Source organism: Schistocerca piceifrons, chromosome 8 (genome assembly GCF_021461385.2).
Source record: "Schistocerca piceifrons isolate TAMUIC-IGC-003096 chromosome 8, iqSchPice1.1, whole genome shotgun sequence".
Classification (NCBI taxonomy): Eukaryota; Metazoa; Arthropoda; class Insecta; order Orthoptera; family Acrididae; genus Schistocerca; species Schistocerca piceifrons.
This window is the reverse complement of record NC_060145.1, coordinates 189,246,146-189,268,645: the sequence shown is the minus strand read 5'-3', so window position 1 is coordinate 189,268,645 and position 22,500 is coordinate 189,246,146. Positions and strand designations below refer to the sequence as shown.

Below are 22,500 nucleotides of genomic sequence, written 5' to 3'. Positions count from 1 at the left end.
GGACCGTAGCCCAGCTTCATGGAGACGGTTGCAAATGGTCCTCGCCGATACCCCAGCAGCAACAGTGTCCCTAATTTGCTGGGAAGTGGCGGTGCGGTCCCCTACGGCACTGCGTAGGATCCTACGGTCTTGGCGTGCATCCGTGCGTCGCTGCGGTCCGGTCCCAGGTCGACGGGCACGTGCACCTTCCGCCGACCACTGGCGACAACATCGATGTACTGTGAGGACCTCACGCCCCACGTGTTGAGCAATTCGGCGGTACGTCCACCCGGCCTCCCGCATGCCCACTATACGCCCTCGCTCAAAGTCCGTCAACTGCACATACGGTTCACGTCCACACTGTCGCGGAATGCTACCAGTGTTAAAGACTGCGATGGAGCTCCGTATGCCACGGCAAACTGACTGACACTGACGGCGGCGGTGCACAAATGCTGCGCAGCTAGCGCCATTCGACGGCCAACACCGCGGTTCCTGGTGTGTCCGCTGTGCCGTGCGTGTGATCATTGCTTGTACAGCCCTCTCGCAGTGTCCGGAGCAAGTATGGTGGGTCTGACACACCGGTGTCAATGTGTTCTTTTTTCCATTTCCAGGAGTGTAGTTTTGTTTCGGTTTAAATTGTTAGTTAATCTGCAGATAATGCCTTTGAGCCAACATTAAATTGAGAAACCGTTTTTATGTTTTCTGTCGTTCCTTGTTCGCTAGTTCCTTACTATTGTGGTAGTGGGTGGTGGTGGTGTTATTGCGAAATACGTTAATTTTTTCTCGTGTTTTCTGCGCTTGCAAACACATTTCAGATAAACACATCACTTTCACAATAGGTATTTTTATAAAATGGGTTATTTAAAGAAATTCACACTGTAAATAAAATAATACACAGTGAAATTAAAGTATTATGCGGCTGATTTCAGGCACAAAACAGGGAAGTTTTTATAAAGCAAAGGCGCTGGTAGATCCAAATTATTTCTCCTCCAATGATGTAGAGCTAAAGTTCAGAGGTCATATACTTCAAATTGTCAATAAGTTCTAAAAAATCTGTTCATTGGCAATAAATTGGAAGTAACATAAGTTACAAGCGAAAAGAAAGATTAACTGTGTGTAATATTCACTCAAAACGTTGCGAATATTTTTAATTTGTAATTTGAACGAAATACAGGAGCGTGAAAAAATTGCTCGGCACGTCTCAAGCGAGCTTTGGTTGCGCCGGAAGTTTACTCTGTATTAATTATCACACTTTGGGTCCTTGAATTCAGTTACTTCATACGTTACAAATGTTTGACTGATATCTGCGTTAAGCCACTGCAGGTGAAAATAGTACTCCTCCCCAGCGGAGCTGCTGACAAGTGAATTTGTTATGGACTTTGTAGGTGAGAAATGTGGCAAACAGAAAACTGCCTGATACTGACGGTATAAAAGCACCTCTTGTTAGTAAGGTGGCCACATAACGAATGTATTTGTAAGTAAAAAATCCGAACACCCGCATAGCATGTACTCAAGCTACGAAACCTTGACAAGCAGGGAGCACTATTCTATTAGCGAAATGACGCTAGAGGTTCCGAGAGCCAAATGTCGTCTCAAAGTCGTGTCAAAGATTGGCTGTCCAATCCATCATCCAAGCACACCGCAGCTAACAGTGAACCTATGTAGATCAAAACAAACAGGTCTTCCCGCGAAAAATGGATGTATTGCCAGCATCCTAAACACTGTTGCAGATTTCTTACTATTAGCTTCAGGGGGTTTGTAGTCCTTATTGCTAGATAATATTTTACATAGCAACATACTACCGAGCCTGCTTACGTTTTAAAAATAAAACTGCACACACCTTTTTAATTAGGAGGGAAATATCCGTTACTTACTTAAACTCTATCGCGCTTATTGCGTAAAATGTCTACATACGCGTCATGCCCGAACGCATTCAGTCAGTCATACTAGCCAAGTCTCACAAACCACCATCTGAAGGAAACGACCCTGGTACCCAGGCTGAAGTCCTTCCCTGAAATGTTGCACAGGGATGATCTCAGGTGGCACCTTCAGAATATGCTGGCTCACCAGCGTGTTGACAACGTTTCCTCATCGCGAATTATCAGACGCGCATCTTCCAAGAACTCCACCAGGAAAATGATACAGTAACCTAATCCATTAGAAGGGAGAAACAGTTTATCGTCCAAGAAAACAAATGCGATGATCTTTCCCTGCATATTGCTGCACGAGATTAGAGGAAACTTCACGGGAACCAGTGACATGAAGGTTTGTGTAACCATAATACAGCTATTTCGACTGTTAAAAAACCCGAAAATTGAAACATGGGTAGACTTTGATTTCAAAGCAACCAGTTGAAATCATTCATTCATCTAGACAAATGCCGACTTTCACACAGAATAAATAAAATTATATAAAATAAATGCCTTGCCCAAGTCTGTTTTCCCTGAAATATATAAACTAACCGTTTCTAGCCACGGAAACCCAGGTAGAAGTTTCTATGCTCATCCCCACTTAAAATACCAAAGAGTGTATAGTAATGTCAGCTGAACTGAACCGTCCTGTAGGCTCACAGCTAAGTCCACATACACAGACACCGTAAGAGTGAAAGCAAACATTGAATGATAAGCATGTGTGATACAGAACTCACCCACTAAGTATAAATTGGACCTTTGCCACTGTCATCTTTTTCTGTGAAGTGTGTACAATTTATTCCGTGTTACTTAAATAATGTAATTTGTACATATAAATATTACATCGTCGGTATTGATTTAAATAACTTACTTCCGACAACTGCTGCTGCTGCTGCTGCTGCTGCTGCTGCTGATGATGATGATGATGGTCGGTATCTTTCAGCATGGACTGAAGAGTCAAAAAAATTTTTCTTCAGCGGTAACCATAAGATTATAAGGAGCGATAAAATAACAGTAGAACCATTAAGTCTTTATGTTTCGCAGGAGCTCCACTCGTGGTGTCTGGACCGCATTTCCTAAAAGCTGACGAGGAGATACGGAACGTTGTGAATGGCTTGAATCCAGTACCCGAGAAGCACGAGCCCTATCTCGTAATCCACGAGGTGAGTTAACCTATTTCTCAGTTGAGCTGCTGCGTTTATTTTACAACAACATTCGGTTCTCAGACCTGTAGCTGAAGTCGCAGTTTGTACTGCTCGGGAGTTTCGCACTGTTTATTTCCTGGGAGCTAAGACATTGTATAAACGATACAGCAGTCTTTCCCCGCACTATGGACAGATAGTATTACATGGAAAGGATGACTCAACAGCTCAGCGTTTCGGTGGATGTGGTTCCACACACAATTATCAAGATATCCCTGGTATCCTCAAAATGAACCTGACTCACCACATTCTAAGATCATGCTCAAATTTAATGTGAAATTACAAAAAATTACTGTGGTAAAAAGTAAAATATGGTCTTCACATTGCGATAAAATATATTATCGTTCTCTACGACATAACACTTCCAAAAGAAGCCCTTAGTATCAAACATTGACCATAATATTGGGAAGAAGTTTCTGAGAGTGTACGTTCTGACTGTAGTAGAAGTTGAAAAGAAGACAAACGAAGGGTTAGTTATGTTGTGTTAAGCAAAGAGTTGAGATCTAGGTGGACTGATATAAATGAGAAGGTTGTCAGGAGAATCGGTGAAGAAAGAAATTCATGGAAAACACTGACACGAAGAAAGGCCAGTACGATTGCACATGTTGACACAGGAAGTACCTTCCGTGGTACTACGAGAAGATGCAGAGGCTAAAAACTGTAGCGGAAGATGAAGATTGGAATGTTGTGATCTTCAGTCCAAAGATAAGTTTGTTGGAGTTCTCCATGCTAGTCAAGCCTGTGCAAGTCTCAACATCTTCGAATAACTACTGCGACTTACAGCTTTTTGAAAGTGCTTACTGTTTTCATCTCTTCGTCTTCCTCTAAAATTTTTATCCCGCACACTTCCGTCGAACACCAAATTGGTGATCCCATGATCTCTCAGAATGTGTCCTATCAACAGAATCCCTTCTGTAAGTTGTGCTTTAAATTTCTTTCCTCTACAGTTCTATTTAACACCGCGTTGGTTACGTGACCTTAACTTCAGCATTATTCTGTAGCACCACATTTCGAAAGCTTCTGTATATCTTCTTGTCCGTCCATCGTCAATGTTTCACTTCCGTACGTGGTTATACTCCAGAAAAATACCTTCACAAAAGATTTCTTAATACTTGTGTCTGTATTCGATGTTAACAAATGATTCTTCTTAAGAAACCCCTTCCTTGCCATAGCCAGTACACATTTTTTATCCTCCGTACTTCTGCCACCATCAATTATTTTGCTGCCCAAACAGCAAGACCTATCTTCTACTTAATCGAACAGATAATGGAGCAAGTTGGGTGTAAGGCCTAAAATGAGATGAAGAGGTTGCCATAGGAGAGGAAGTCGTGGCGGAGTGCATGAAGTCAATCAGAAGACAGATGCAACCGAAAAAGTTGGATGAAAATTTGATGATTTACGTCTGCACATTAGCGGCTCGTAGGTATACATTCTGGATGGTCACACATTTTTAAATTCAGATAAATATGAGACTGCGAAATTAATAGCATTTGTAGTACAACAAAATTCTCAATATATTTATAAAACTTAAGCTGCTCTCAGTAATATAACAATAATAATAATAATAATAATAATAATAATAATAATAATAATAATAATAATAATAATAATAGTAGTGTGGAGGCCCGGGAAAAGAATAGGCCTCCGGTATGTTCTGCCAGTAGTAAAAGGCGACGAAAAGAACAAACCACTAATAGGGCTAAGTGTGATTAATTGGTTCAGGACTGAACTAAAGAAGCCTCGGACAAGCGCCGTCATGGTCGGGGACGACGCTTGAACCCTATGCCCGCCCACAATGGTAACGACACTGCTAGCCAACTGGAAAATGATTCAAATCCAAATAGAGGTGTTTTGCAGGATATGCTTCCTGCAACCACCCTAGAAGGAAAACAAAGACAGAGGATGAGATGGTCAGATGAAGTTAATCGACACCTCATGTTCTGTTATTACGAAGTAACAAACCTAGGAACCAATACAACTGGATACAGATCACAAGTATACACAAAATTTATTACCAGATACCCAGCATTAAAATTTTTAACAGAACAACGACTAGCTGATCGGGTCCGTGTAATAATAGAAAATAACAGGATACCCCAGTCAGAATTAGGAAACATCAAACAGCAAGTACAACAAATACTGGAACAAAATAATGTGCAATCAGAAGAAGAAGAAAATACAGTAATGGACTCAAACATCCCAGAGCAAACAAACAAAGAACAACATGTATCAATTAAACAGTCAGAGGAAAACTAAATCTTAAGACAGCCACCAGAACAAGCACAAATAGAACACGAAGTGACACACGTTAGATATAGAAGAAAAATTTCAGCTGACATATATAGAATACAAAGACACAAATACAGACATTAGACCATTCTTGCATAGACCGCCAAATAACCCACAAGTCGAAACAACAATAAAAACTATCAACACAATCATACACAACAAAATAAATGAAAACAACTATGGAAGAGTTACAACTACTGGTTTATATAGGTGCACTCACTACACTAAATATACACACTAGGTAGAGATCAGAACCAACCAACACACAGAAGAAACCCACAAAACCAGTATAGCAACACAGGCTACAGATCAGAATAGAAAAACTGAGAAAAGACATCGGGCAGCTAACACAATTTATAAGAAATTAAATGTCAGGAAAAAAACGAAAAAGGTTAGGTAAAATCTCACAACAAGAAGTGATAGAGCAATTAGATGAAAAGAAGCAGAAATTACAAGCATTGGCCAAACGACGTAGAAGATACAAAAAAAAGTGAAAATAGAAGGAAACAAAACCAAACATTCAACACAAACCAAAAGAAATTTTACCAGACAATAGATAACACAAACATTAAAATAGACAATCCACCAAACATAGAAGATATGGAACACTTCTGGAGCAACATATGATCAAACCCGGTACAACATAACAGGCATGAACGGTGGATACAAGCAGAAACAAGATACATACAAGATGATATCACAAATGCCTGAAGTGACAATTTTGCAACTTGAAGTCACCCAAGCAATTAATTCTACTCACAATTGAAAAGCCCCTGGATAAGATAAAATAGCAAATTTCTCGCTAAAGAAATTCACCTCAACACATTCACATCTAACTAAATTATTTAACAGTTACATTGCAGACCCGTACACATTCCCTGATACACTTACACATGGAATAACTTATCTCAAACGTAAAGATCAAGCAGACACTGCAAACCCAGCTAAATATCGCCCCATAACATGTATACCAACAATATACAAAATATTAACTTCAGTCATTACACAGAAATTAATGACACATACAACACAGAACAAAATTATAAATGAAGAACAAAAAGGCTGTTGCAAAGGAGCTTAAGGATGTAAAGAGCAACTGATAATAGATGCAGAGGTGACATACCAAGCTAAAACTGAACAAAGGTCGCTACACTATGCATACATTGACTACCAAAAAGCTTTTGATAGTGTACCCCACTCATGGTTACTACAAATATTGGAAATATACAAAGTAGATCCTAAATTGATACAGTTCCTAAACATAGTAATGAAAAATTGGAAAACCACACTTAATATCCAAACAAATTCAAATAATATCACATCACAGCCAATACAGATTAAGTGTGGAATATACCAAGGAGACTCATTAAGTCCTTTCTGGTTCTGCCTTACTCTGAACCCACTATCCAACATGCGAAATAATACAAATTAGGGATACAATATTACTGGAACATACCCACACAAAACCACACATCTGCTATACATGGATGATCTAAAACTACTGGCAGCAACAAATCAACAACTCAACCAATTACTAAAGATAACAGAAGTATTCAGCAATGATATAAATATGGCTTTTGGAAATGACAAATTTAAGAAAAATAGCATAGTCAAGGGAAAACACACTAAACAAGAAGATTACATATTGGATAACCACAGCGACTGCATAGAAGCGATGGAAAAAACAGATGCCTATAAATATCTAGGATACAGACAAAAAATAGGAATAGATAATACAAATATTAAAGAAGAACTAAAAAAAATACAAAGACTAACAAAAATACTGAAAACAGAATTGACAGCAACAAACAAGACAAAAGCTATAAATACTTACGCTATACCAATATTGACCTACTCATTTGGAGTAGTGAAATGGAGTAACACAGACCTAGAAGCACTCAATGCACTTACACGATCACAATGCCACAAATATAGAATACATCACATACATTCAGCAACTGAAAGATTCACATTAAGCAGAAAGGAAGGAGGAAGGGGATTTATCGACATAAAAAACCTACATTATGGACAGGTAGACAATTTAAGAAAATTCTTTATAGAACGAGCAGAAACTAGCAAAATACTCAAAGCAATCACTCATATAAATACATTGGCTACACCACTGCAATTTCATAACCACTTCTACAACCCTTTAGATCACATAACATCAACAGATACGAAGAAAGTAAATTGGAAAAAAAACACTACATGGCAAGCACCCGTACCATCTAACACAGCCACACATCGATCAAGACGCTTCCAACACATGGCTAAGAAAAGGCAATATATACAGTGAGACGGAAGGATTCATGATTGCAATACAGGATCAAACAATAAACACCAGATATTACAGCAAGCATATTATTAAAGATCCCAATACCACAACAGATAAATGCAGACTTTGTAAACAACAAATAGAAACAGTAGATCACATCACAAGTGGATGTACAATACTAGCAAATACAGAATACCCCAGAAGACATGACAATGTAGCAAAAATAATACATCAACAGCTTGCCTTACAACATAAACTTATAAAACAACATCTTCCCACATACAAGTATGCCCCACAAAATGTACTGGAGAACGATGAATACAAATTATACTGGAACAGAACCATTATAACAGATAAAACAACACCACATAACAAACCTGACATCATACTCACCAATAAAAAGAAGAAATTAACACAACTAATCGAAATATCCATACCCAATACAACAAATATACAAAAGAAAACAGGAGAAAAAATTGAAAAATACATCCAACTGGCTGAGGAAGTCAAGGACATGTGGCATTAGGATAAAGTTGACATTGTACCAATTACACTACCAACTACAGGAGACATACCACACAATATCCACCAGTACATCAATGCAATTCAGCTACATCCAAACTTATATATACAACTACAGAAATCTGTAATTATTGACACTTGTTCAGTTACCCGAAAGTTCCTAAATGCAATGTAACATATATCGTACAGTTAAAAGGAAGTCACACTTGATCAAGGTCCGCGTCACCTTTCATTTTTAACCAGACATAACGTCTGAGACAAAGAAATAATAATATGTATAACTTGCCTGAAAAAAAGGAATTGTTTTTGAGTATTTTTGTTTTTTAATAATTATGTACAGTTTATGTTTAGAACGAAATAATGTTTAAGCTTTCGCTAATCTGTTTCGTATCTTTTTGTAAATTGGAGTTTTTCGTGCTTCTGTATTTTTAAGAAAATTTGGAAAGATCGGTAATTCATGTATTGGTTAACAATCGACTTCCAAGCTGAAAATCTGCCAATTTTACGTTGCACCCACACAACTACTTACACTTATTGTTCGCTCTTATTCAGGCTTACTTGATTTCGTCACTTTCTCATACAACCGATCTGGTCTGGAAGACCGTAATTCCTTCGCGGCTAACTTTTCCTGGTAACTTTCTTTTCTAACTTTCTTTTCTGATATAACTTAATACACAGTCAACCGAGTTCGTGTTGACACTGCAGAGGAAAGTTGATTGCTGCACTGTAAACAATCAACTCCAAACACAAATTGCCACTTGTGGAAATTACCAAATTCAAGTAGTACTTTCTACCAACAACGTCAATTCACTAGAATACAAATAAGGCGCTGAGAGACAAAGGGCCAAAAGCACACCGTCTTTGATCCCCAATTTTGAATGGATGTCAGAGAAACCAGTGTGACAGCTTTCCGTCAATGTTCAGATATACGTACAATGTGGGCCTACAGTACAGATAAACCCGACCCATTATAAGATCAACGGATGTCAGAAGCATGAGTAAGTGCTACAGTCTCCCAATCGACAATGATATACTTAATGGTTCTCAGCGCCACAAATGGATTACTGTAAGACAAAATTCAAAACTTAATGTACTATATTATCTATGCGTTTCTCTCCCCCTCCCCCCCCCCCCCCAAAAACACACACACGTCCCATCAAATCTTAACGGTCGCCGCAAAACACGTGACCCCACACCAACTTCTGAAATCCAACTCCATTTGTCCTGTGACTTCTTGCCAGCCAATTCCCTGTGTATTCACTTAAGTATGGGAGTCGAAGACGATGTGCTTTTGACCCTTATGGCTCCGAGCGCCTCAGTTGTATTCTAGTCAAGTGACCTTGTTGGTAGATAGTACTATTTGAATTTAATAATTTCCGCAAACGGCATTTCGTGTTTGCAACTGGTTGTTTACTGTGTAGGAATCGGCTTTCCTGTACAGTGCCACCATGAAGTCTGTTGAAACCGTATTAAGCGCTAACAGGAGAGAGACTTGCCAGGAAAAGTTAGCTGCAAAGGAAGCAGGGCCCCCCAGACCAGATTCTTTATATGAAATGTGACGAAATCAAATAAGCATGATTACAAGCGAACGTATGTAGTATAAATATATCCCCACAAAACAAGTTTTTCTATATAACTATAACATGTACTGATGTCAGACATAATTTTACTCTGTAGTGAGTGAACTGGCATAAATTTAGAGTGCGCTACTGCCTAGCGGCATTTATACCAAGCGAATGTGGATTAAAGTATGCTGTAGTGTGCTTCCACATGGTGGCATTGGTGTAAACTTGTAGTTGAGTGGTAAGAGCTAACAGTGTACGCTGTGAATCGTGCACATTGTTTATCAAATCTGTATATATTTGACCCTTAAGGCAATTGCGTCACTCCAGTTGTGTATGCGCAGAAGCTCGTTAAAAGGTGCACAAGTTAAGGTGTGTTCTCAACCCTGGTGCCACGTTTCACCGAATCTAGAGGAGCAATGTAGCACAGCGCAGTAGACTTACTACTGTGTAGCCGGCTGCGGTGGCCGAGCGGTTCTAAGCGCTTCAGTCTGGAACCGCGCAACTGCTACGGTCGGAGGTTCGAATCCTGCCTCGGGCATAGATGCGTGTGATGTCCTTAGCTTAGTTAGGTTTAAGTAGTTCTAAGTTTTAGGGGACTGATGACCTCAGATGTTAAGCCCATAGTGCTCAGAGCCATTTGAACCATTTAGTGCCGTGTATTTTAGATCACTGCATGTACATTACGTTTAACGGTATTCAAAGAAAAATAACGAAGAAATCCGCAAGGCGTCAAGAATCAGGGTGTGCACATGCTCTTACAAACCGCCACCACTGCTTCTGAACTAATATTTCAGACACCATATTGTTAACTCTCATCTGTTCATTGATCCTACACTGTATTTGGAATGCTGCCAGATATACGACACGATTTGAAAATCGTGGCACATAGACTAATACTTGCATCGCAGTTGTGTGATTAACTTCATAAGAGTACTCATCCGCACATTCAGTATACTTCGCAGTCACATTTTCGATGAGAATGAAGTATTTGTGTCTGTTAAATAAACATCCTGTACTGCCTCCTAGTGAGGATAAGTAATACATAATACAAGGTCTTGGCTCTGATAACGTCTGTTCTATTGTTGCAGAGAATGGGCGTCCCAATAGCTGGTAAATCGCGTTTCCAATTCAACGTCAAAGTACATGCGACAGGTGGATACAGGTACATGAACGCGCTGGAAGGAAAAGTTATACCTATTATTTGGCTTGAAAGGGTAAGATCCAATACTATGCAGTATAAATCCTATGTGTTGTGTATCTGATCCTAAAACTGAAAAGAAACTTCACAATTAACATTTGGTCTTGGATGAATGTAGATATATAGCACGATTCATTCATTCATTCATTCATTCATTCAATTTCATTGCAACGCGTCAGCTGAATTTTGGGCTGACTCGTCTCTTAAGAAGAGAGAGAAATAACATTACTAAGCGTAAAATTTGAAAAATGTGGGAAATTACTGGAGCTTCAGATTGATAGTATGTTCACCTCTGTCTTCTTAATGTTAATAGTAACAATAGTTACAGCAATAGGCTAGTAACTTTGGTAATACCGCTTGTTTGTAAAAGAAAGTTGACATGTCTTCGGATCTGTGAATACAGAGGGATTTGTCTGGCAAGAACTCAAGAATCAAACGACTTTAGTTTTCAGAAGTTGGTGTAGGGTCACCTGTTTTGCCGCTACTGTTAAGTTTTAGTGGGACGCGTGAGGGGGGAGGGATGGAGGAGAGAAGCGCTATGAGAAAAAATGACGTCCCATTCGTGGGACGACCGCAGCAAGAGCGCCCGGGTAATTTATTATGCGGTATGCATTACCACTGGTATTTAGGCCTCTTAGAATGTTAAGGCTAGTTAGGTACAACTGACGATTTTCCATCCGAATGCTTCGTGATTCGTAGTCCGGAAATCAGACGATATCTCTTTGTGACGTTGACTACATGTGGCTAGGTGGTCCATTATGTGATTTAAAACAGGTTCTTGAGTGATTCTTCAATATTTTTTAATGTTTTACCAGCGTTTCCCTAAGTTGGCGAACATAGTTTTCATAATTACGTCAGCCTTTCTTCCTGATTAATTACACATGGCTGCAGACAGGGTTCCTCGCAGCTCATAGATCTCCACATCGTGTTCTTAACTTTTGGATGTTCGGTAGCTTTTCGATAGGGCCCTGCACTGCTACTTCCATATCTCAGTTTTGTTTAGATGATTTTGTAAGGCACCTTCCAATTATTCGCTAGTAAATTTATGTGACTTAACTGGCATACCTTTGTGAATCTAGCCACGTGGGTGCATGAACGCAAGTTGCTAACCAGATCCTCGTAGCAAACCCGTATTTCTCTTCGACGTTTCCATTCTTGTAGTACAAAAAGGTGAGTCGTTTCTGTGATAAATAAGCAAGACCCCTGATGGTCAGCCTGATCCATAGCGCCACTAGTGGGCATTGAAGCTTACATGAGAGGTGTGGGCAGTAGCGATTTCTAAAATTAATAAAATTTTTAGACGAAGTAATAGGTAAGTAATTGTTATTGTATGCTCCAACTTGCTGTAACTCGGCTTTATAAACTTCATGAATTAAAATTACTTCCCTGCCTTATAGATCATAATTATTGTGGAATCGTTGAATGGTTAAATATTACTACTAACAAAGATACAACGGTGAGCGGTTGGTATAAAAAGGTTATCTACCTCAGCGTTGGACAAATTGCGCATCAAATGAGCCTTTCATTATCCTTGTCCTTCTGTCCCACTCAGGGCCGATGAGACTGATTTAATATACAGGGTGGTCCATTGATAGTGTTGTTGTTGTTGTTGTTGTTGTCTTCAGTCCTGAGACTAGTTTGTTGCAGCTCTCCATGCTACTCTATCCTGTGCAAGCTTCATCTCCCAGTACCTACTGCAACCTACATCCTTCTGAATCTGCTTAGTGTATTCATCTCTTGGTCTCCCTCTACGATTTCTACCCTCCACGCTGCCTTCCAATACTAAATTGGTGATCGCTCGATGTCTCAGAACATGTCCTACCAACCGATCCCTTCTTCCAATCAAGTTGTGCCACAAGCTCCTCTTCTCCCCAATTCTATTCAATACCACCTCATTAGTTCTGTGATCTACCCATCCCATCTTTAGCATTCTTCTGTAGCATCACATTTCGAAAGCTTCTATTCTCTTCTTGTCTAAACTATTTATCGTCCACGTTTCACTTCCATACATGGCTACACTCCATACAAATACTTCCAGAAACGACTTCCTGACATTTAAATCTATACTCGATGTTAACAAATTTCTCTTCTTCAGAAACGCTTTCCTTGCCATTGCCAGTCTACATTTTATATCCTCTCTACTTCGACCATCATCAGTTATTTTGCTCCCCAAATAGCAAAACTCCTTTACTACTTTAAGTGTCTCATTTCCTAATCTAATACCCTCAACATCACCCGACTTAATTCGACTACATTCCATTATCCTCGTTTTGCTTTTGTTGATGTTAATCTTATACCCTCCTTTCAAGGCAACATCAGAAGACTCGTACGTACTCCAGGAGGACCTGCAGAGGATTAATGCATGGTGCGACAGCTGGCAGCTTTCCCTAAACGTAGATAAATGTAATATAATGCGCATACATAGGGGCAGAAATCCATTCCAGTACGATTATGCCATAGGTGGTAAATCATTGGAAGCGGTAACGACCGTAAAATACTTAGGAGTTACTATCCGGAGCGACCTGAAGTGGAATGATCACATAAAACAAATAGTGGGAAAAGCAGGCGCCAGGTTGAGATTCATAGGAAGAATTCTAAGAAAATGTGACTCATCGACGAAAGAAGTAGCTTACAAAACGCTTGTTCGTCCGATTCTTGAGTATTGCTCATCAGTATGGGACCCTTACCAGGTTGGATTAATAGAAGAGATAGACATGATCCAGCGAAAAGCAGCGCGATTCGTCATGGGGACATTTAGTCAGCGCGAGAGCGTTACGGAGATGCTGAACAAGCTCCAGTGGCGGACACTTCAAGAAAGGCGTTACGCAATACGGAGAGGTTTATTATCGAAATTACGAGAGAGCACATTCCGGGAAGAGATGGGCAACATATTACTACCGCCCACATATACCTCGCGTAATGATCACAACGAAAAGATCCGAGAAATTAGAGAAAATACGGAGACTTACAAGCAGTCGTTCTTCCCACGCACAATTCGTGAATGGAACAGGGAAGGGGGGATCAGATAGTGGTACAATAAGTACCCTCCGCCACACACCGTAAGGTGGCTCGCGGAGTATAGATGTAGATGTAGATGTCCATTCCGTTCAACTGCTCTTCCAAGTCCTTTGCTGTCTCTTACAGAATTACAAGGTCATCGGCGAACCTCAAAGTTTTTATTTCTTCTCCATGGATTTTAATACCCACTCCGAATTTTTCTTTTGTTTCTTTTATTGCTTGCTCAATATACAGATTGAATAACATCGGGGATAGGCTACAATCCTGTCTCACTCCCTTCCCAACGACTGCTTCCATTTGATACCCCTCGACTCTTGTAACTGCCATCTGCTTTCTGTACAAATTGTAAATAGCCTTTCGCTCCCTGAATTTTCCCCATTGCCATCTTTAGAATTTGAAAGAGAGTATTCCAATCAACATTGTCAAAAGCTTTCTCTAAGTCTACAAATGCTAGAAACGTAGTAGGGTTGTCTTTCCTTAATCTTTCTTCTAAGATAAGTCGTAGGGTCAGTATTTCCTCACGTGTTCCAGTGTTTCTACGGAATCCAAATTGATCTTCCCCGAGGTTGGCTTCTACCAGTTTTTCCATTCGTCTGTAAAGAATCCGTGTTAGTATTTTGCAGCAGTGACTTATTAAACAGATAGTTCAGTAATTTTCACATCTGTCAACACCTTTCTTTGGGATTGGAATTATTATAATGTTCTTGAAGTCTGAGGGTATTTCGACTGTCTCATACATCTTGCTCACCAGATGGTAGAGTTTTGTCAGGACTGGCTCTCCCAAGGCTGTCAGTAGTTCTAATGGAATGTTGTATACTCCGGGGGCCTTGTTTCGACTCGGGTCTTTCAGTGCTCTGTGAAACTCTTCACGCAGTATCATATCACCCATTTCATCTACATCCTCCTCCATTTCTATAATATTGTCCTCAAGAACATGCCCTTATATAGACACTCTATACACTCCTTCAACCTTCCTGCTTTCCCTTCTTTGCTTAGAACTGGGTTTCCATGAAAGCTCTTGATATTCATGCAAGTGGTTCTCCTTTCTCCAAAGGTCTCTTTAATTTTCCTGTAGGCAGTATCTATCTTACCCTAGTGAGACAAACCTCTACATCCTTATACTTGTCTTCTAGCCATGCCTGCTTTGCCATTTTTCACTTCCTGTCGATATCATTTTTGAGACGTTTGATAGTGACCGGGCCAAATATCTAACGAAATAACCGTCAAACGAAAAAACTGCAAAGAACGAAGCTTGTCTAGCTTGAAGGGGAAACTAGATGGCGCTATGGTTGGCCCGCTAGATGGCGCTGCCAGAGGTCAAACGGATATCAACTGCGTTTTTTAAATTGGAACCCCCGTTTTTAATTACATATTAGTGTAGTACGTAAAGAAATATAAATGTTTCAGTTGGACCACTTTCTTCGCTTTGTGGTAGCGGCGCTGTAATAGTCACAAACGTATAAGTACGTGGGATCACGTAACATTCTGCCAGTGTGGACGGTATTTGCTTCGTGATACATTGCCCGGAAAAGGTCGATATCGTGTTGATGTATGGCTATTGTGATCAAAATGCCCAACAGACGTGTGCTATGTATGCTGCTCGGTATCGTGGACGACATCATCCAAGTGTCCGGACCGTTCGCCGGATATTTACGTTATTTAAGGAAACAGGAAGCGTTCAGCCACATGTGAAACATCAACCACGATCTGCAACAAATGAAGATGCCGAAGTAGGTGTCCTAGCTGCTGTCGCGGCTAATCCGCACATCAGTACATTGTGCGATTTGCAGGGGGGGATGGGGGGAGGGATTTCCCCCCTCTGCATCAGACCATCCCTTCCTCTGGTTTTAATTTATGCATCCCAACCTGGGATGTTTATTTCCCACGCACTGGAGTAATACTTTACATATAGTTTAAATTTGTGGAGCCGAACAGTGAAAGTTTTTAATACAGTCTTACTATTAATATGTTTGCTTATTAATTTTGAAAAATTGTTATGTAGTAGGTAAGCATTTCAAAACATTTAAAACTAAACGACAAGACGATGCACGCCACATTTCCGTAGCATGACACAATGTTCCAAGACGTCGTCCCAACATAAACGAGGCTTTAGAGCCAGGTCTGTATTGTATGGTGGATGTGATGTGTTGCGTACGAAACTAAAACGTGCAATCATATCCAAACGTCGTGGAAAACTGTGAAGAGGTGTCATCCTGCAGCAAGATAACGCTCGCCCACATTCTGCCAAACGGACAGCCGACGCAATAAAGGAGTTGAGATTCGAGGTGCTGGAACATCCACCACACAGTCCAGACCTGGATCCAAGCGATTTTCACATGTTTGGGCCCTTAACGGAAGCACTACAGGGAAGATGATTTGAAAGTGATGAAGACGTCATTGCTGCGGTACAAAATTGGTTACAGATGCAACCGATAAACGTATTTTCCGATGAAATAAATAAACTCGTAAAACGTCGGGAAAACTACATTGAAGTCCATGGAGGGGAGGTTACGTAGAAAAATAACGCATGTTTCAGTTTTCTATTATCAGAATAAGTACAGCTTTTCACAAATGTGCCTTTACTTTTTGAATTCCCCTCGTATACCTGTATGTAAATGATATTGTAAATAAGCTTCACCTATAATGTACTTATAAATATCTAACAAGGGATGGCTTTTCTGATAGTGCTTACGCGTGAATAGTGAGTTGCGGCATTAACATCTATTTATAAATAACTGTTTAACCATGGGCAACGCCACGGTCCAAGCTAGCTACATATGTAATTATACTAGCCCCCTAAGACATCCCCCCCCCCCCCCCCCCCACTGGAAAAACACAAATCGAACACTGCATCAGTAGCAAACAAATTGCGCGAGAATCGGGAATCTCAAAAACGTCGGTGTTGAGAATGTTACATAAACATCGATTGCACCCGTACCATGTTTCTGTGCACCAGGAATTGCATGGCGACGACTTTGAACGTCGTGTACAGATCTGCCACTGGGCACAAGAGAAATTACGGGACGGTGACAAAATTTTTGCACGCGTTCTATTTAGCGACGAAGCGCCATTCCCCAAAAGCGGTAACGTAAACCGGCGTAATATGCACTATTGGGCAACGGAAAATCCACGATGGCTGCGATAAGTGGAACATCAGCGACCTTGCGGCATTATGGGAGGAAGGATAATTGGCCCCCATTTCGTCGATGGCAATCTAAATGGTGCAATGTATGCTGATTTCCTACGTAATGTTCTACCGATGTTACTCCAAGACGTTTCACTGCATGACAGAATGGCGCTGTACTTCCAACAGGATGCATGTCCGGCACATAGCTCGCGTGCGATTGGAGTGGTGGATTGCTCGTCGAAGCACCATACTATGACCCGCACGTTCACCGGATCAGACGTCCCCGGATTTCTTCCTGTGGGGAAAGTTGAAGGATATTTGCTATCATGATCCACCGACAACGCCTGACAACATGCGTCAGCGCATTGTCAATGCATGTGCGAACATTACGGAAGGCGAACTACTCGCTGTTGAGAGGAATGTCGTTACACCTATTGCCAAATGCATTGAGGTTGACGGACACCATTTTGAACATTTATTGCATTAATGTGGTATTTACAAGTAATCACGCTGTAACAGCATGCGTTCTCGGAAATAAGTTCACAAAGGTACATGGATCACATAGGAACAACCGAAATAAAGTGTTCAAACGCACCTATGTTCTGTATTTTAATTTAAAAAACCTACCTGTTACCAAGTGTTCGTCTAAAATTTTGAGCCATACGTTTGTGACTATTAAAGCGGCATCTATCACAAAGCGAAAAAAGTGGTCCAACTAAATCATTCATATTTCTTTACGTACCACACGAATATGTAATAACAAATGGGGGTTCCTATTTTAAAAAAACGCAGTTGATATCCGTTTGACCTATGGCAGCGCCATCTAGCAGGGCAATCATAGCGCCATCTGGTTTCCGCCTTCAAACTGAACAAATTTCGTTCTTTGTAGTTTTATCGTCTGACGCTTATTTCGTGAGATATTTGACCCGGTCACTATCAATGGACCACCCTGTATATTCTTGTATTGAGTGAGTAGATCGTTTTTGCTTAAATAAAATTGTGTGTGTTTGTTTCCTAAAACCGTCTTCTATGCCAACAGGACATAGGGGAATTTCCGCATGATCTGCAGAAGATTCTCTACTTCACGGCGGTGACGCTGGACAGTTTGAAGGCGGGCCTGCAGCACGGACTGCCGGTTGTCGCCGCCATGTGCGCGCTATCACTGGTACTGTTCGCAGCCGTCAGGTGCCGCAAGAACCGCCGCCTGCTGTCGGCGGCCAAGCGCAGCGGCGACAAGATACTGCTCAAGGTCACCGCACCACCCACCCGCGAGATGACGCGCCTCTGAGGCACCTGGGCCACGCGCCCCCTCCCAAACAAGTATTACCCATCAGCCAATGAGGAAGCGACGTTACCTGCGTGCTCCCGCCTACCAAACAGTCTCTCCTGGTTAGGCTAGGAAACACCAGTCTCCCTCAGGCCTCTGACTATATCGTACAGCGGCTTCTAAGAACCATCGCACTCAATTCCATCCTCTGTCCAAACAACTGCAACGAAGAAATACGTTTCATGGTGCGGAGGATTTGAATGATTTATTGGGGAAAAAAAATCAGGAACTTCAGACCACGTGATGGATGTGATTAAACGTTATACTACGTTTATCAAAACACTTTGCGAATGTTGACCGCGAAGAGAAATCCCACTAATGTACTGTCAAACAAGCTGTGATACGAAATTCTAGTTCTAGAATTTGATAGATAGTGTACAACGGACTTTGCGCGCGGAAAATGATTCCTGCTCAGTTCATGTAATATTGGTTTAACTCAGAGAGCTGTGCCAAATTTCTCGTAACGATTTTCTGTATTTTTAATGTTATTTTAGGTAAGCTGAAGTGCCTTTTAAAAATTACTCGGATAAGACCTTAAAATGTCGATTACCAGAAGGTGGCTTTCTCATTTGAAAAAGTATGTATTCCTATTTTTTAAAGCTTTGTGAAACTGTACATAAAATTGGTGAGCAAACTGTTTTATAGAAAACATATCCCTGATCTAAAAAGGTTACGTCACAGGGACGGTTATCAAATACAGTGTGTTGTTCACTCTTGAGTTTCTTGTTGTATGGTATTTTCGAAGTTCATTTTTCGTGCCGTAGGCGTTCCATGTAGACTGAGAGTGAGTTTTTCGTGAGTTTTGTACAAAAATACAAATAAAACTTTTTCTTAAGGTTGTTTTATATTGCTAATAAAAATCCTTAAAAAATTACATCAAATAAAACTTAGGAACAAAAAATCCACACTATTGATTTGATAATTTCTATGTTCTACACATGCAGAAAATTTCCTGGTAATAAATACAATCCCTCCTTATTGGTGGTGGTGGTGGTGGTGTGTGTACGTACGTGCCTAGTTACGTAAGGTTGTTGCTGCTGCTGACAGTAACAAGACAGAATTAATAAACATTGCGCACTAAGATGGGGGCGGAGTGGGCGTCCCTACCTGTGCCTCTGGTCGTGTGGGTGGGTGTTTGGGTGGGTGGACGAGTGCATGGGTGTGGGCTACAAACCTCGAGGACTTCCAGATGTAGAGGCCACAATGGTCCAGACCATTTTTAATCTAAACCCAAACAAAACCATAACACTCTGGTGATCCGTAAGTAAGAGGCAGTTCGGAGTTCAGGGTCGCATATATAAGCACATTAATGAAGACTTTCCCGTAATCGACGCTGAAAAAAAAGCGATCATAAAGATAGTAACTATGAGAAAATTGCTGAAATTGAACAGGTTTCTCGTGCAGATACATTTCGCCTACATCTCATCCAATGATACTGCACATTGACCATTAGGAGTTCCAGAGCATACAAGAATTGCGATTGTTAAAATCGGCAGCAAAGTACATCAACAAGGAGCACCGTTTTGAATCTACAAAAAGACCAGGTGAACATAATAATTTTATGGTTTTACTAACATTTGAATGAGACTAAGTATGTAAGGAAATACATGCTATACTCAGCATCAACGTATTGGCTTCAGAGCGTAATACAAAGTAAAATAAATGCCTGGCTTCTCTCTGTGGTGGAAACTGAATCCAGATATATCAATGCATGAATCATCACTCGAAAATACATAAATTTACAAAAAGGGAAAGCACACTCTATAGGCTTGAAACTTAATAACATTGACAAAACGTTTTTAAAACATTTTTAATAGTCACGATCTCAAATAAATACACTTTAAATTATGGTTAGTTTCGGTTGTTCACACAACCACCTAAGAATCGTGAGCAGCCAAAACTAGTCCTGATTTAATTTTTTTTTTATTTAGGATCGGCATTATTGAAAGATCTCTGAAAAAACGGAAAAGCTTTTCAAAATATTTATATAACTTGTCTCCATATCCTAATCATGTCAGGAGTTCATAATGATAATCAGAAGATTGTTAAATTCGAGACCAAGAAATGGAGGGACATTTTACATCGTTTTTTGATTACGCTATTTTTACGTCACCGAAATCTTTTTTTTTCCGCAGTCATCATGAAGACATAGGAAGAGATAATTTCTTAGGACCGCTGAAACTGATGACATAATAAAGTGATGGAAAAAAATTGCAACACCAACAAATATAGTGATCAAATTTCAGGAATACATGTGTGTAAGTAACATATTTGATTAACATTGCAAGATCACGGGTTGATAAGAGTGAGATAAGCCATCGCAAATGTGAAACGCTGGTACATTAATAGCCGGTGTAACTGTCAGAATTTTCAATGCAAGTATGCAAACGTGATGCATTGTTTTGTACGGGTACCTGATTTCAGTTTGTGGGATGAAATTCCATGTCTATTGTGCTGGGTAGGTCAATACAGGGGTTGCTAATGCCGGTTGTGGATGAGGCTGGTGCTGTCTTCTGATGACGTCCCATATGTTATCAATTGGAGACAGATCTGGTGATGGAGCAGGTCAAGGCAACTTGTAAACACTCTGTACAGTATGTTGAGTTACAACAGCGGTATGTGGGCGAGCGTTATCCTGTTGGAATACACCCCATGGAATGCGCATCATGAATGGTAGCACAACAGGTCTCTTCGCCAACTGACGTAGAAATTTACAATCGGGGTGCGTGGGATGACCACGAGAATGTTCATGGTGTTAGACGAATTGACACCCTCAGGCAATAGCCCCAGGTGTGTGTCCAGTGTGCCTATCGTGCAGACAGTTGGGTTGAGACGCTGAATTGGCCTCGTAAGCAACAAACGGCTATCACTGGCACCGAGACAGAAACTGTTTCCATCAGAAAACGCAGCAGACTTCCACCCTGCCCTCCAACGAACTCTCGCTTGACACCACTGATGGAGGTGGTTTGGGCTCAGTGGAATGCAAGCAACAAGGTGTCAGTCTCGGAATTGTCGTTGAAGTAACCTATTTGTAAGAGCTCGTCAGTGAGGTGCCACCTGCTGCACAAAGGGGTGCTGCAGTGCAGTGCAGTGCAGTGCAGTGCAGTGCAGTGCAGTGCAGTGCAGTGCAGTGCAGTGCAGTGCAGTGCAGTGCAGTGCAGTGCAGTGCAGTGCAGTGCAGTGCGATGCGATGCGTCAGAACCGTAGACCGAACACGATAGTCTTCTTTCTCGGTAATGCCACTTGACTTTCCGGAACGCTGTCTTCATGACACCGCACATTCCAGTGACCACGGCTGCTAGCTATCATGTACAGTGGCTGCACTTCTGCAAGGCCTTTCTGCAGTATAGCAGAAGGAACATCCAATTTTTCGTAGCCCTATTACATGACCTCGTTCAAACTCCGTGATATGTTGATAATGGCGTCTTTGTCGCCTTAAAGGTATTCTTTACTAACATCGGTTCACCACGTCCATTTTCTAAGGCACATAATGCCTACGACCGCCACAGCATGTATTTAAAGCAAACCCGATTTGTTGCTTCACAGTGGTGTGAATAGGGCCGCCCTTAAGCGAACAGCGCGAAATTTGAATAGGCTTCTTTCAGATATAGAAACAAGCCTACCAACGTTCGTTTATGTCGCACAGCTTCCATGGTGCTGAGGTTATTTTTCCGTCAGTATATGATCCACTACTGAAATAGCATTGTTTAGAACTTAGAGTCCACTGATAAGTGAAAGAGAGTACCTTCTTGTGTCCACTGGGGGCCAAACCGCACAATAACCCTGGGTTCGGTGTGGGGCGGCGGTGGGGTGAGTGGACTGATGTAGCCTATTGTGGGGTTGTGTACCACTGAGGGCTACGATGGGGACGAAGCATCTCCGCCGTTTCTAGGTCCCCAGTTCAATACAATACTATGCACATTACAATTCCTAGGGCGTAGAGTACACACATTATAAATATTTGACATTTTTTGTCAATCATTACATCTATATTAATCACTTTCTTACAGATTGTATGCAACAATTAGACCAATGTCTAAGCAGACAATCACTTTCTTACAGATTGTATGCAACAAATAGACCAGTGT

The 22,500-nt window shown here is 40.9% G+C and overlaps 1 protein-coding gene across 1 annotated transcript in view; it reads left to right on the top strand.

Annotated features, from left to right (window-relative positions):
• LOC124711347 (lysosome membrane protein 2-like) overlaps nt 1–19,251 on the top strand; it is a 368,649-nt gene extending 349,398 nt beyond the window's left edge. Inside the window, exons 9-11 of the mRNA XM_047241385.1 lie at nt 2,934–3,052; nt 10,831–10,956; nt 18,125–19,251. Coding sequence (XP_047097341.1) covers nt 2,934–3,052; nt 10,831–10,956; nt 18,125–18,373 — 494 coding nt within the window. The 3' untranslated portion in view covers nt 18,374–19,251. The remainder of the gene's footprint in view (nt 1–2,933; nt 3,053–10,830; nt 10,957–18,124) is intronic.
• Nucleotides 19,252–22,500: the final 3,249 nt, after the last annotated feature.